The sequence below is a fragment of the Odontesthes bonariensis genome, chromosome 16, assembly GCF_027942865.1.
Source record: "Odontesthes bonariensis isolate fOdoBon6 chromosome 16, fOdoBon6.hap1, whole genome shotgun sequence".
Taxonomy (NCBI): Eukaryota; Metazoa; Chordata; class Actinopteri; order Atheriniformes; family Atherinopsidae; genus Odontesthes; species Odontesthes bonariensis.
Genome location: NC_134521.1, coordinates 8,044,659 through 8,059,878, shown reverse-complemented (window position 1 = coordinate 8,059,878; position 15,220 = coordinate 8,044,659). Strand labels below are relative to the sequence as shown.

The following is a 15,220-nucleotide window of genomic DNA, read 5'->3' as shown; positions in this document are numbered from 1 at the left end:
CATTAAGTAATATCAATATTATATGATTATATATTGCTTCAAAACTTATTTTCTAGAATGAACCAAATAAAAATGGATGTGTTGGATTAATCTACAAATGAACCTAAAATGCATGTTCATTCAGGTTGCTTTTAAGGTCTGATCTGTCCCTCTTGTAACAACCATCTCACAAATGACAGCATATAACTGTGGTTATTCCAAGTTCCTATTTACAACCCAAATATTGTAACTTTAAGTACCTCTCAGTCCTTCTATTAAGGTCTCCGTTGAATTCTCAAAAAAAAAATAGTCTGACTCCAGTTTGTCAAAAGAGATCAGTAGGAATTTATTATTTGCTTTGAATACATGTACAGCTCCTTTTTTGGGCCATAAATTGATCAGTCACTGACATTGAACTTAAAATTGAGGCTTTTCTTCACATAACTGTTTCTGAAGCATTGGGACAACAGCCCAAGAAGATTTTGTGCTAGAGTTTAGCCCCCGGCATGAGAAGCTTTTAGCCAAACCAGTGCCATCTTTGCGCAAGGTGACTTGTGGAGGGGTGAACAAAGAACATTTCATTTCTTGAAAACAAGAGGACATTCTATCACTGCACCTACCCCGAATGATTAAAAACAGGCCAGTATGATAAATGCACATGAAAGAATGACAAGGATGCTCGCAGATCCCTTTGGCTGACAAAATCGGAATGAGGGAAAAGGTGCAGATGAGTGAAAACATGTGGGACCTGAAAATACCTCATGTGGCTAACAATACTTATTTATGAAATAAACACGCAGAAATAAAAAATGTACAAAACTGAGACCTAACAAGTGACATAAATACTGCACCGGTTGCTAAATCATTGTACATTCATGCACTGAGGGGGTTTTGCTTCCCACTTGCTTGGCTCATATGTTACATTTTTCCAACCTATGCCACTTTCATGAGAGAATCTCAGCCTCGTCATCGCATGTTGTTTCCATTAAGCTGAGATGAACCACTTCACAGTAAAAACACATTTAAGTTAATGACTGGTGTAACTGAGTTTAGGAAGCACATTCTTTGAAAGACACAGAAGTGATCAACAATTGAGTTGTCCCTGAATAACAAAGGGAACGTGCATTTATTCTGCATAAGTGCACACCACAACAGAATGCTGAACCGCTGGAGCAGCAGGCATTTATATGTTGGTGACAGATTTTTATCCAGCCGCTGTTTTGAATTCGGGATGATCAACAATTTGACGAAAAAAAAAAAAATAATATCTTAAGGTAACAACACTGCATGTGCTCTGTTTCCTATTGTCAAATTGTGGCAGAAAGTCATATTTTCATATAAATAATGCGAAAAACATCTCCACTCACACACATCAGAACTGTCACAAGAGATACTTACAGTACATAGCGTAGCCTGCATACATACACATATACATATATGCAAATACACAAAAACAACCTCTCACGGTGGAATAATGGATCTTAAATCATAAATTCATATAAAAATATAAAAATAAAAGTAAAACCAAAAGAAGAAGAATTTGTATTGGTGAGAAAAACAATAATCTCAATCACTCTCCCACTGGGTGATGACTTGGCAATTCATTTAGTCAGAGTCTTTTGAAAACACAGTTTGTCTGCCCATGTCCAGAGGCCATTTCAAAAGTAGCCACCACTGGACTTTAATACTGAAGTGTAAAAAATGTCCACAGACACAAAGAGAGGGACAACGTCCTTCGCTCTCTGGCCAGCCAGTGAGGTAACAAGAAAACTACACAATTATTTATCTACACACTAAGGGATCTCTGACTGCAGGGCATGGTGAGTGCACACTCCCATGAAGAGGTCCCAGATCAGTTCATGGAGACCTGCGTCTCGGTGAAAACGGAAGTGTGGGCTGTGGCCTTGTCAAGCCAAGCGCATTTCCATTTTTTGTGTGTTCCTGCAACGCTGCCAACCACTGGAAGAAGTACTCAAAAATATTCAAACAGGAGAAGTTTAAGTTTGTCTTTGTGGGTGTTTTTCACAAATCAGTCACGAATCATTGGTCATATGCCTGTCTCTCTCTGGGCATTTATGAAACCTTCATTCTTGATGATGAAAACATTGATTTCTGAGAAAGACAGTACAAAACAACATCGGTCCGTCTTAAAAATCCTTCTTAAAAGTTTCTGTGGTATTTCAATCAAATTCTCATCTCATGATCAGGACTGTGGTCTAGTGAGGGCTCCCTGGTGCTGATCATAGACGCTGAGGGCCCTTGGTTGACTCCAAACGGGGAAACAGCTGGAGATCTTGCAGCCAATGGAGACAAAGAAGGGGAGAAGCTTGGTGACATTGCTGCAGATGAAATGGATCCCTCATGACTGATAGGGGACCTGCGGAGTGAGGCCAAGTGGGGAAATGTCCTCCCAATCATAGGAACTTTTGGAGGAACTGACATGGCCCCTGGGTGGGCCACTGATGTGATGAGTGGCGGAGGGTCAATTCTTGGTTTGGGATCCATTTTAGGTTTGGGTTGGAAGGGCTGGCGAGGGTTCTGACTCTGCTGAGCAGTTTCATCTTTCAGCCTGGCAATCTCAGTGAAGACATTAGCGAGAGGTTGGAACTGAGGGCACCAGTTCAGCAGGTAATCCCAGTTATAGCTCCCACGAAGCTCCTCGTCACTGGCAACAATAGCAGTGAGGGAACCATCCACTGAAGGTTTACCATCCTCAGGGAATGCGTAGTCCTTGGGAAGGGAAATGTTCAGACCACGCCCTACTCCCAGGTAACCTCCTCCCTCATCCCTGTAGACTGGGAGCTGTCCAGAGAGCAAGGTCCCGCTAAGACTGCCTCCCAGTTTCTTTCCTTTGAACCAGGTGCTGCCCTCCAAAGCGGCAGGCTCACAAGAGATATCAGAGAGCTGGTCAGCATCCTGTTGGATTCCAGAGTCTGGTCCTCTGGCCGAGATGTGTTCCTGCATGGATGAGGTGATAGAGGCTACACGGGGGTACTCATTAATCATCCTGATCTCATCATCCTCTGCTGCCTCAGCTGATCCTCTTCCACTGGAGTGAGAAGGATCCAAAGAGCCCCCTCTAGTGTAGGGCCCACCACCAGCCGTACCCTGTTCTCCGGCATAACCTGGCAAAGTCTGGTGGTAGATATTATCTCCTCCTGGACCGGGGTTGCAATCGTCCAGTTTTTTCATGGCAGTTCCTGAGGCGACTGCTCTGTTTCCTGTATCCTGGCCCTTCTTCCTCCTGCGTGACTTGACCAGGAAAACTACGACAGCCATGACAACAAGCAATATGATAAAACCAAGAGACACAGCTATGATGCTAATAAGCAAGATGTTTACATCTGAAGCCAGGCCAAAGTTGGTGTTGGTAACATCAATGGAGATCTGGGCCATTGTAGTGCGAGATGTATCTAGCGGACTGTGAGCTTTTAGATCCAGGGTCATTATCCTGGTTTCCTGTTTAGCCCGGCCTGACCCACTGGTACTGCTGCCTGAACTGTCCAGTTTGAGGAAAATCACCCCGGTGGTTTTGTTTACGTCAAAATATGGGGAAGTGGAGGTAAGAGAGTAGAGAACAATACCATCCACTCCTCCGTCCTCATCCTGTGCTTGGACCTGGCCAATGCTCTGGCCTTTCTTGGCTCCCTCTGGGACTTCAAATGAAAAATCAGTGGCTGTGAAAAGTGGGTCATATTCATCCTCACCTGTGACAAACACCTGTACAGTCACAGTAGCTGAATGGTTGCCGGAATCTACCGCCACTGCCAAAAAGGTAAAGGAGTTGATCTTCTCAAAGTCAAATGAAATTTTGCTTTTGATTTCTCCAGAATTCTGTTCCACGGCAAAGCTTTCTTTTCCGGGCCCAGACCGCTCCACCATGTAGTATTTCAGTTGGCCAAAAACCCCTGTGTCATGGTCGATGGCATGAAGAACAGTCACAGCTGAGTTTGCTGGTTGGTTTTCTCGTATACTCGCTGTCAGGGACTCCACAGGGAAAAATGGGTGGTTGTCATTTACATCTTTGACCTCAACAATGACTGGAGCAAGAGCGAAGTGACCCTGTCTATCCGTGGCTTGAATAATGACAGTATGTGTCGACTGGTGCTCACGATCAAGTGCTCTTTGAAGCCGCAAGGCGCCGGTCCACTGGTCAATGGCAAATAAGTTAACCTCATCACCAGAGCTGATGGTATAATGGACTTCAGCATTGGGAGTTGAGTCTGGGTCTACCAAAAAGAAAACAAAGCAGCACAATTAATTACCTAAATGATAAAATGAGAGAGAGGAATAAGAAACTGGGGTAAACAGAAGATATTTGCCCACCTGTAGCTGTCAGTCGTATAATCTCAGTCCCAGAGGGAGCTCCCTCACTGAGAGACACAGTATATTCTGCTCTGCTGAACAGTGGAGGGTTGTCATTCACATCAGCAATGGTTATTAATGCAGCAACATTGGAGCTCCTCTGGGGCACACCGCGGTCCGAAACCACCACTGTGAGGTTGTAAAATGGCTTGGTCTCAAAATCAAGCAGTTCAGCCAACAGTAGAGTTCCGACTGTCTGAAAGCCACGCCCCTCCAGGAACCGCACGCTGCTTTCGATCTGAAATACATTTCCCTCATTCCCGTTGGCGATGGCAAAGTCGAAGCCACAGTTTTCCCGCGAGAGGTCACTGTCAAAGGCCTCAAAAGTCAGAACTGTCGACCCTGGAATGGTGTCCTCAGAAACTGTGGCCCTGCATACAGAAAATCACACGTGAAAGTGTTGTTAAGGTTACACCCAAAATGCACACTAGTTCTATTCAAAACTTGGACTGACCTGTACTCTGACTGGTGAAAAACAGGAGCATTGTCATTGACGTCAGAGATTTGAATCTGAACTGTAGCAAGAGAGGAGAGAGATGGCGAGCCTCCATCACGAGCTTCAATGACAATGTTGACCGAAGGACGTTCAGGATCAAACTCAGCTCTGTGATTGATGAACAGGGTTCCTGGATACAGAGAGAATTAAATTCAGTTAGTAAGCAAAAAACTCACTTCAACAAAGCTGGGATGCAGTTAACTTAAATATATCTGAAAGTAGCAAAGGTTATTTACCATTGTGGGGATCAACATAGAAACCCTTCTGGGTCGACGACATCACCCTGTAGGTGATCCTTCCGTTTTCTCCGGAATCCCTGTCAGTTGCTGTTACTGTGATAACTGCACTGCCAGGTGGTGTGTGCTCAGGCAGGGTAATCTGGCGTGCCAAAAAAAATGCCATCAACAGATCACATAAATACTGTGATATAACTCCCAAGCGCACGGTAAGAAGGTCAACAGGCAGTACACTCGCAGAGAGGAAAATCGCATTTTTATAAAGCAGTTCATGTTTTTCCTGTGTGCGTGCTAATGCTGAGGTAATTTCCTGAGACAGTTTATATAGGCTCATCTCCACAACCTTTCCCCTGTTAATTTTAGGCAGTAAACTTTTATCGCCCTCAAGTTGTGTGCAAGTTGGGAATATGCATGTGTGTTTTTACAGTGGGATTCGGGTCCATGAGTGCATCTTTAGAGCAAGAGTGCTGGAGCGAAACAGCTTCTGAATTAAATTTATTTTGCTATCAAACTTTTGGAGGTGTGAATATGTCAGAAATTCAAACACCCATTGTGCGTTTCCACAAGTGTATTCACTGGAAACTTCTATCTTAACTGGATTTATAGATTACATGACAAAACAAAGCAAAGACTACAGATGGTAATGATTGTCAGGCAACTGCTTTCTTTTTTGAGGGGGTGGGTGGGGGCTATGTATGATTTATTGAGAATACACACATGTGGTAGTAGGGAAAAGAATATTATATTGATTTACTATATAGGCCAACCAACCTGATAGAGATCATGGGTGAATGCAGGTGCATTGTCATTAACATCCTCCACCACTATCGTAATGTTAGCCTCAGTATGGTGTTTGCTGTCTGTGGCTTGAACGGTCAGGGTGTACCAGGTCTTCTCCTCAAAGTCTAGAGGTCCGGTGAGTGACACGCCTCCACTGTAACGGTGAATCCCAAACTTGCCCAAGGATGTTGGGTCCAGATGCAAGGAGTAAGAGAGGGCAGGACTGGAGTCAACGTCATTGCCTGTCACGAGGGTGATCTCTGTACCTATCAAAGTATCTGACAGAGAAGAAGATTGAAAATAAACTGTCAGTTGCATTCAACATTACATACTTTACAGCCCAAACGATTGATTTAGAACACAGTGCTTACTCTCTGGGATGCGGATCTCCTGGGGCAAGGGAATAGTGGGACTGTTGTCGTTCTGGTCAACAATTATCACAGTCAGTGTGGCTGAACCGGCCAGTCGTGGGCTTCCTCTATCAGTTGCAGTAACTACGAGCCTGTAGAGGGCAGATAAATGATGTCCAAACAGTCTTCCTCTGTCTTATTGCATTTGAGGTTTAATCCTGATGTTATCATAAGACGTAAAATGATGTGCATTTCCAGAATTTCTTCACATTTGTTCCTCATTTTGTTACAAAGGCAAGATCCAAAAAGTTATGAAGATGTTTCATTATACAAGAGTTCTTCTTTTGAGTTATAGTCATGGTCGAGGAAAAGCTACATCTGGCATGCAGATTCGCGTTTGCAGGAATACATATAACTTCAGCTGACTGCGTCAATTTCCACTGCAGCTACATAAGCACAGTCTAGCTGAGTGGATATAAATCTTGATGTACCAGGGTAAAAAATTTCCTTCCTTACATTTGCATAATTAACTTTTCATGCACACAGCTTTACAAAAACATCTCCAGCTCCTTAATTAGACAAGCACACATATATGTGGGTTTATACAACTGTAGATTTTTCCGTACTTAGTCTGCGTAAAGATTTCACGGTCCATGATGGCTGCTGTGGTGATGCTTCCTGTCACAGGGTCAATCTTGAACAGGCCACTCATGCTTGATGACTGGATGGAGTAGGTCACCTGGCCATTTTGGCCCTGATCCACATCTTCAGCCACCACCTGGGGAAAGGGGCAGCGAGTGTAAGAATGTATAGAGAATCTATTTTTTTTTTTAAACAATTTCAGTGGATTGTATGCAGTGTTATGCAAGTTTTATATTTGTAGGCACCCGCATGATTGGCATTTCGTATCCTTGTGTTTCTTTCATGTAGGCCACATAATTCTGCAGCTGGAAGCGAGGAAGATTGTCATTGATATCCTGCAGGACCAAGTTGATAGCCATGAACGATGTGGAGGACACAGTTTCAGCCTTCACAACTAGACGAAGTCTAGGAGCGTCTTCAAAGTCTAGTCCCTTGGAGCTCTGTACCCAGATTTCACCTGGAGGACAGACAGATGAAGGAAGATGTGATTGAAAAATGAGGACAAGGATATTCTCAGAGCGGCCTGGTGAAGACATCTCATTAACATTCTGAATTTATCCACATATTTTGAAGCATTCTGTATTAAAAAGATATTTTCAGTTTCACCTGTTGAGGAGCTGATGCTGAAAACTTGCTTTCGGTTTCCGCTAAAGAGGCTATAGCTAATCCCTTTACGTGTGCCGTCTGGATATTGAGCCTGAGCCTGAGCTACAGCTGTGCCTGGAAATTTTGAAATAGAGAGAGTAATTTTCCTTAATAATGACAGCAGAGAAACAAATGATTCACAGGAGAGAAAAAAATACATAAATTGTAATTACTAATAATACTGTCCAACCTTTTGAAGCGTTCTCCTGTATGCTGACGTCTCTTGCATTTCTAGAGAATCGAATGCCACTGTACTCCACTTCCTTCACATAAATTACCACCACCCCCTGTGCAGACTGAGCTGGGCTACCTTGGTCCATGGCTTCCACTATCAGCGTTCTCTGAGCCTGGGTCAAATCTCCCAGTGGTTCAGTGGCCTGGATCTCCCCAGTAAGAGAGTTGATGCTAAAGCCCTTAACTGGGGTGGCAAAACGATAAAACACAGAACCGTTGGCTCCGAAGTCTTTGTCCTCCGCCTTCATGGTGGCTAAAACCCGCTGGGAACGCCTGCTGGACACTTCAATGATCAATGGATCTTGGATGAAAAAGGGAGCGTTGTCATTGACATCAAGGATGGTGACTGTCACCTATAGGACAGACATTGTGTGGGTAAAGTGAAACAGTTATTACTAAAAATGAAAGACATAAGAAATCCAAAAAAGCCCAACATGTAAGTCAGAAATTTAGAGACCTCCAACATTTAGTCAGCAGAGCCCCTTCAAACCCCTAAACCCTCTTTTACCTGAGCAGAGGAGTTCCTAGGTGCGGCAGGTGAAAGATCAACAGCAAACACCTGAAAGCTGTAGGATGCCATTTTTTCCCGGTCTAGAGGAGCTGATGTAGTGATACGACCAGTGTTCTCATCAACAGTGAACGCTCCATGAGCCTCCTGGCTGAGGAAATATAGAACCTTCCCATTAAAGCCATCATCAGCGTCCTTTGCTGACACCTGGTAAAGCAAAGAAAAGCATATGTCAATAAAGTGTTTGCAAAAAGTGTTTTTAATTTTTAGAATCTCTTCCATTTTTACTCGCCTCAAGAACTTGGGAGCCCTCTGCAGCGTTCTCTGACACCTCTACTGCGTAGCTACTTTTGCTAAAGACAGGGCTGTTATCGTTAACATCCAGAACGTTGACTTGCACTGTGACAGTGGCACTAAGAGCTGGGCTGCCTCGGTCCACAGCCACCACCTCCAGGGTGTAGTCTGCCTTTGTCTCCCTGTCAAGCCTGCGTGAGGTGGACAGGGCTCCTGTGGTGGTGTGGAGTTGGAAATCTCCATCAGGGTCACCTGCTATAAGGAGGAAGACAGTGGGAGAAAAATAATTTTTAAAAATTACAGCAGTTTTTAACAAAGACATTTGTGCCAACCCTGAACTGAAGTCAAAAAAATTGAATGTGCTCCAGAGGTAGAGATGGAGTACACTGTGCTACTTTTAATAATACAATATCCAAAGCAAGCCTGGGGTCACAGTTTCAAGATCTTATCTGTTGTGTAAAAGTAATGGTCTGGTCAAAAGCTTGTGTCTAAGTTACATTAGTAACACTGCTGGACCTCTGCTATGCAACACAAAATCCTGGAAAACTGCAGATAAAAACACAATTGTTTACAGGTGCTGGGAAAAGCAACACAAATAACAAGTATTCAACATTTCTCAGACAACACAACAGCTATGGGGACCCATATTATCATTTAAATCCAGTCTAATAAAGTACTTGGATTTCTCACCAGTAATTCTGTACTCCAGCTCTCCACCGGGACCTGAGTCGGGGTCTGTGGCCTTGAGAAAGCAAAGCCCTACAGGCACCTGGTTTTCTGGCACCTCAAGTCCATACCACAGTTTTGCAAAGACTGGAGCATTGTCATTCACATCCTGCACCTCAACTCGGACCACAGCTGTGGCAAAGTTAGGAGGCATCCCTCCATCTCTGGCATACACTAGTAAGAGACAGGAAGCATTAGGCTGACAAGGTTTTGAATCCCATAAAATAATTTGAACAGATGTTCTTGAGGCGTGTCATCCAGAGTTGAGGAAACAATGCATGTTTTAGTACCAGTGAGTGTGTAGTGATCTTGTAGTTCTGCGTCGAGTTCCTTTGTGGTAGTGATGACTCCTGTCATAGGATGGATGATGAAGCCATCCTCTGTCACACCTCCATATGTTATCTGGCCGTTAGAACCTGGATTGCAGGCAAAACACACCAAATATGCAATGTGTAGGTGGCAAATCATATCAAATTTCAGAAATATATGAAGCTGGATGACTTCCGTAACCACACACTTTCATTTGCAAGTGGGTGTAGTTTAGTTTTAAAAGATCTGGTTTGACAGAGCTATAAATGTTTCTCCATTGTTCAGTTGTGTGGCCATCAGACGGCTCAGCTCTACAGCTTTGCTCTCTGTAGACAAACCAAAACTTCTGTTTAGGGTTTCGTAAATAGACATTCATCTTTTTTTTGTACAATTGCCCAATGCAGTGATAAACACAAGAGGAGACAAAACACAGCAGACTATAAACACAATATTTCAGAAAATCTTTGTGTTTTTTTTTCTGCTTTACTGTCATCTTTTGTGAAAGTCTTCCATTCTGTTATTGGAGTTTTCACAGTGCTTTTGGTTTTGCTGGGTTTCACTGAATGCAGCTGCATTCAGCAGCTCACATCCGTAGATCATTTTATGTCATTCTGTTTCAATGAAAGCTCATATAGCTCAGATATTATTCTTACATTTTGTAGAATTCTTGAGCCTATTAACTATGGCAAAAAATTGCAGATTTCTTTCTACCTCAACAGACTAAAAACGTGTTTTTTTATTTTTTTATTTGTATCTCATTCTTCAGGGTTCTGATATTAAAAAAAAATGTTTAAATCCTTCTCCGGGTACTGACTCAACCCCTTAAAACTAATCTTTGTTTATTTAAAGTATATATTAAGATGTTACATTATAGCTTAAATGCAACAGCTTTGTCTTATTTAGTATTTGAGGATTTATGAATATGCAAACTAGTCCTTGCCCATCCATTTACCTCTTGCCTGTTAACTAGCCATACCATGTTTCTAAGATTAAAAACTGTATTTTCATCAGAGGTTGAACCAACCTTGGTCCCGGTCAGTGGCAGATACTGTCAACACTGTGGTTCCTGGTCCTTGGTTTTCCATCACCTGGGCATTGAACTCAGCTTGCCGGAACACCGGAGCTTCGTCGTTCACATCAATCACCTGCACACACAGCACCTGAGAGGTGGAAAGCTGAGGTATTCCATGATCCTCTGCCACAATTGTCAGATTGAAGATGTCTTGTTCCTCACGATCCAGGGCTTTAAGGATGGAAAGAGAGCCTGCAACAGAGACAATGAATTTAGAGTGAATGAGGTCTTTCAAAAAATGTCAGATTTTCTCTTAAAACTTAATTTACCATTTAGTCTTGAACTCTATGTCTAGCTATTTTTGTGACTGAGCGTGTGTTTAGATAACTTTTGTATACGTGTAATTTTCTCTTCCTCCGAGCAGCGGCATTTGTATGCCTTGAGGTCTAGTAAAAACAAGAACTTCTGCAGCTTTGTTTTATTAGATTTTCCATTGCAAGAGGAGAGATCGGTCACTTCCTAGCAGTTTTTCCAATTCTGGCACTTTGAACATGCATTTAAATCAGTTTGCCTTTACATCTATGAAGTACAAGCTGGTATGAGTATGTGTATATCTTAAGCAAATCATGCTAGCTCACATGGAGTTTGTGAATTAGACCTCCGCAGTACAGACTCCGGCTTCAGTTACCTTTTATGTCTTTATCCCACTGTCCTCTCATCGTACTACAAGGAGGGTCAGGCAAAGTGAGAGGAAACATGAAATGTTTGCGTGTGTGTACCTTTCTCAGTTGTGTACAAGTTTAGCTGCTGTGCCTAGGAGACATGTAATTTATAAATGCTGCAGTATGCCAAACATATACTATGTGCTGACTGAGGATAAGGCTCTGATATGTCTGCAAGGTCTCACTACCTTGCCTGTTTCTGCCAAAAGCAGACACACAGTAAAACATGTACTACACTATTTCATGGTCCTGTCTAGCCAGCTTAGTTTTACTAATACAGTATCAATAACTGGATAAAGATGCTGCTACCTTCTTTGCCACAGTTGAATTGTAAAATAAAAAAAAGAGACAGAAATTTGAATTTGCTGTGCTGCAGCTGGAAGAATTGTATGAAGGATTTTAATCAGTCATGTAAAAGTCTGATATCCTTTACAATTTTGCCCCAATCAAGCGTATATAGAATGTAAATGTAAAAGTATGTGTATCTATTTCTTTAGTTGCTTGAGAACAGAAGAAACTTAGACGAAACATAATCTTTCAAATCGTACATAAAACAAGCAGTGAACCAAATGTAATGTGGAGTAACAGAAAGTTGGCAGAGCAGGCATGCCATTTATAAGCAGCAATCAGTCTAATGATACCCCCCACATTAGCCAGAGATTTTGGCAAACTTCTTCACAATATACGCTAATCTGCCATTGCGGCTCTCATTAACCACAAGCTTAACACCACACAGCTGAGAACCAAACCAGAAGTGAAATCAACCCATCACACACTTGACAGTAATGACGTAAAGACTTTCTTCCATCTGGAAGCTGCATTAAGTGTCTGTTTTATGAATCTTAATCCCGTCTCAGCAAGAGCTGAGCGCGCCTACACTACCCAGCTCAGGCAATGAAGAGACTACACATGAACATATATATAAAATATCAAGGGCTGTCTACATCCCTATAGCCCACATAAAGACCAGTTCCCATGAAAAAATCCGTCGAGAAAGACACACCAAAGCGTTACTGAAGTGAAATATTGCTTTATAAGGCATTGAATAATCTTTGAGTAAAGATGGTTATGAGGGTTTAAGCTGTTGAGACCCTATCGATGCAACACTTAAGTGTGTATTTACGATCTTCTGGAAAGTTTTGTTCATCTATGCGGCTTCTATGGGTGGGACGCAAATGATCTGTCATTCATGAAATCTCCAAGTAAAACAGTCCTGCTTTGTTAAATCATTCAAGGCAAAAGCGCAAAAACAGAAATTAGGTGGTAAATTTGACTTGATATGATGATGTGTAAAGTGGATATTGATGGTGAAATTTTCCCATTATGCTATTTTTACGTTTGTCTTACCCTTAAAATAAACTTACCAGTGTTGGGGTTCAGACTGAAGCGGCCAGCACTGTTGCCTGCCTGGATTCTGTATGAAACTCTTCCATTTTCTCCTTCATCTGCATCTCGAGCCATCACGTACAAAATTACAAACCTGCCAGTGAAGACGTAATCGAAATGTGACATTATAACAAAACAACCGCTGTGAAATTAAGGTAGCCTTTAGAGGCTTCTGTGTTCTGTGGTGTGATGACTCATAGTCATACTACTGGTATGCAACTCACCCTACAGGCTGATCCTCCATGACGCTGACTGCAGATGGAGAGCTGAAGACCGGAGCATTGTCGTTTTCGTCTGTCACAAACAGTCGAGCGGTTACTGAACCCCACCGCCTCTGCGAAGGATCCACTGCCTGGTCTGTGGCCCGCACCACAAGGTAGAGGGAGGGCGTGGACTCACGATCTAACTTCTGTCCCAGGCTCAGGACTCCGCTGAAAGGGTCGAGGGTCAGGAGGTCGGGTGTGTCCGGCCAGTGATGCTCAATCAAGTAGTGTAGTTCACTGTTGGGTCTGCTGCCATCCTATGTGAAAAGAAGCATAGATACAAATTCTAACACAAACATAGGGTGTTTGGTTGTAAACACACAGATGTTATACAATGGCACAAAGTTAGAATCAATATTTCACTTTCTCACCTGATCCACAGCCTGGAATGTATATATGGAAGCCCCTGACTCTAAGTTCTCTGCAATAACGATGGTAACAGGGTCTTCTGAGAACTGAGGGGCATGGTCATTGCTGTCCTGCACGTTGATATCCAGCTTCACCAAGTGACTGCTGGGAAACGCCTGGGAGAAGTCCGACACCTCGATGTGCAGAATATATCTCGATCCCTTCTCGTAGTCAAGCTCACGCACCAGGTACACGTCACCCTTTAGACGGTCTACCATGAAAGTCCCATCCCGGTCTGTCTCTCCCACTACTAGGTAGGTAACCTGGCCTTCAAGTATAGCCGATTCATGCTGGTCATGTGAGCGAACTGAACCGATGATCGAGCCTGGTTGAGCCCCTTCAACTGTGTTCAGGGTCATAGAGAGGACATTGGGCTTGGGGATGGACCTGGAGGAGCTGAGAACCTGAGGGAAATCAAACTAGAGTCAAAAACACACATTTTCTGAGTACTGTGTGAATTTCATCACCTAATAGTGGTGATTTAGATTGCAATCACATTGAATTTTTTACATGAAACAACCATGGATCACAGGTAAAATACACTGAAATCTAGAAAACGTTTCAGCGTATCATTTCAATGAAGCATAGGAGCAAATCGTAAAGGCAAGTGGTGTTGTATGTGGCTGGATCAGATTCCTTTTTGATATTCTGCAGACAGTGAAGCTATGTGTCTTTTACCCAACCCATCTCTAAACATGGCCTTGGGCCGTAGTCTGTTTCTGTTTTGTTGTCATTACTATAATAACCCTCAAAGACATTTTCATTGTAGATGAAGGCATTATGTGCAATGCTTCCAGTAAATATCCTGACACTGCGGCATTCTGGCTTTAACATGAGTCAGGGTCTGTGACCTAAACAAAAGAATGATGGGTGTGGTAGTGGGAGAACTGTAAATACTTCACTTCAAAAAATGCACGGCAATAACCAACCTCCACATGTTTCTGTCTGGGCTAAAGGGAAACAAATATGTGCCAGAGGGGGTTCGGAACACTGAACAGCCTCAGGGTCTGTTCTGTTCTGCTCTGGGACACATCAAAGAGCTCTGAAGATAGCAAACAAATGTAGGTTTGAACCATCCATACACGCCCTCGAGATACAATCGAGTTGCAACGGTCTAAATTTTGTCTGTTGTCATAATAAAGGATAAACCTAAAATAAAAGGGAAGTGATGTGGATGATGTGCGTAATTTAGAATGAAAGACTGGTCCACCAAAGAAAAACTGTTTCTGTTTATTGTGGATTTGCAAAAGCATTAACTGAATGCAATGAACTGAAGTTTGTGGTTTATTTAAGCTGTAGAATCACATTCACAGGAAGGCAGGATTACACAAGCAGAGAAAGCGATTTGCTCAAACGAATATTAGCTTTTTAAATTACCTCACAGTGCAAGCAACTGAATTGCAGTATTTGTGCTTTTTAACCACTTTTCCTATTCATGCTATCTACAACATGTACTGTAGTACTTGTGGTGTACAATATCTCTGTGCCTGCTTTTATCCACAGCTATGTGAAATGTTATCTCAAAATCCTCATTTTGAAATGTTCCTTAATGCAAGTGTTTGAGTGTATCTTTGTGCGTGCGTGTACATTAGTGCCTGCTACTGTGCAGTGTTGTGTGTTCCCTTTCCGTCGGTGTGATTTGATGCAGCTGGCTCTCATCAAATCTCATCTGGGAGCGTTTGATTCCAAGGTGCCTGTTTCCCCTCCGTCTAATCACACTGTCACACAAGCAGTGCACAAGCGAAATCTAAGGCAAGCACTCCTGCTGCAATTAACAACCCTTTCCTTTCTGAAATCACATCACACAAACACGCAGAGCTCCCAACCGTCAAAGCAAGCCACCACCCTTCTCTAGTAGACATTTT

The 15,220-nt window shown here is 42.8% G+C and overlaps 1 protein-coding gene across 1 annotated transcript in view; it reads right to left on the bottom strand.

Annotated features, from left to right (window-relative positions):
* Positions 1-300: 300 nt before the first annotated feature.
* Positions 301-15,220, bottom strand: part of dchs1b (dachsous cadherin-related 1b) — an 84,700-nt gene continuing 69,780 nt past the window's right edge. Inside the window, exons 12-29 of the mRNA XM_075487623.1 lie at positions 13,319-13,759; positions 12,909-13,204; positions 12,663-12,778; positions 10,589-10,828; positions 9,546-9,671; positions 9,220-9,429; positions 8,528-8,784; positions 8,236-8,442; positions 7,684-8,080; positions 7,455-7,568; positions 7,094-7,305; positions 6,833-6,984; positions 6,228-6,358; positions 5,848-6,134; positions 5,077-5,218; positions 4,799-4,970; positions 4,306-4,715; positions 301-4,208 (exon numbers count right to left, since the gene is read on the bottom strand). Coding sequence (XP_075343738.1) covers positions 2,164-4,208; positions 4,306-4,715; positions 4,799-4,970; positions 5,077-5,218; positions 5,848-6,134; positions 6,228-6,358; positions 6,833-6,984; positions 7,094-7,305; positions 7,455-7,568; positions 7,684-8,080; positions 8,236-8,442; positions 8,528-8,784; positions 9,220-9,429; positions 9,546-9,671; positions 10,589-10,828; positions 12,663-12,778; positions 12,909-13,204; positions 13,319-13,759 — 5,955 coding nt within the window. The 3' untranslated portion in view covers positions 301-2,163. The remainder of the gene's footprint in view (positions 4,209-4,305; positions 4,716-4,798; positions 4,971-5,076; positions 5,219-5,847; positions 6,135-6,227; positions 6,359-6,832; positions 6,985-7,093; positions 7,306-7,454; positions 7,569-7,683; positions 8,081-8,235; positions 8,443-8,527; positions 8,785-9,219; positions 9,430-9,545; positions 9,672-10,588; positions 10,829-12,662; positions 12,779-12,908; positions 13,205-13,318; positions 13,760-15,220) is intronic.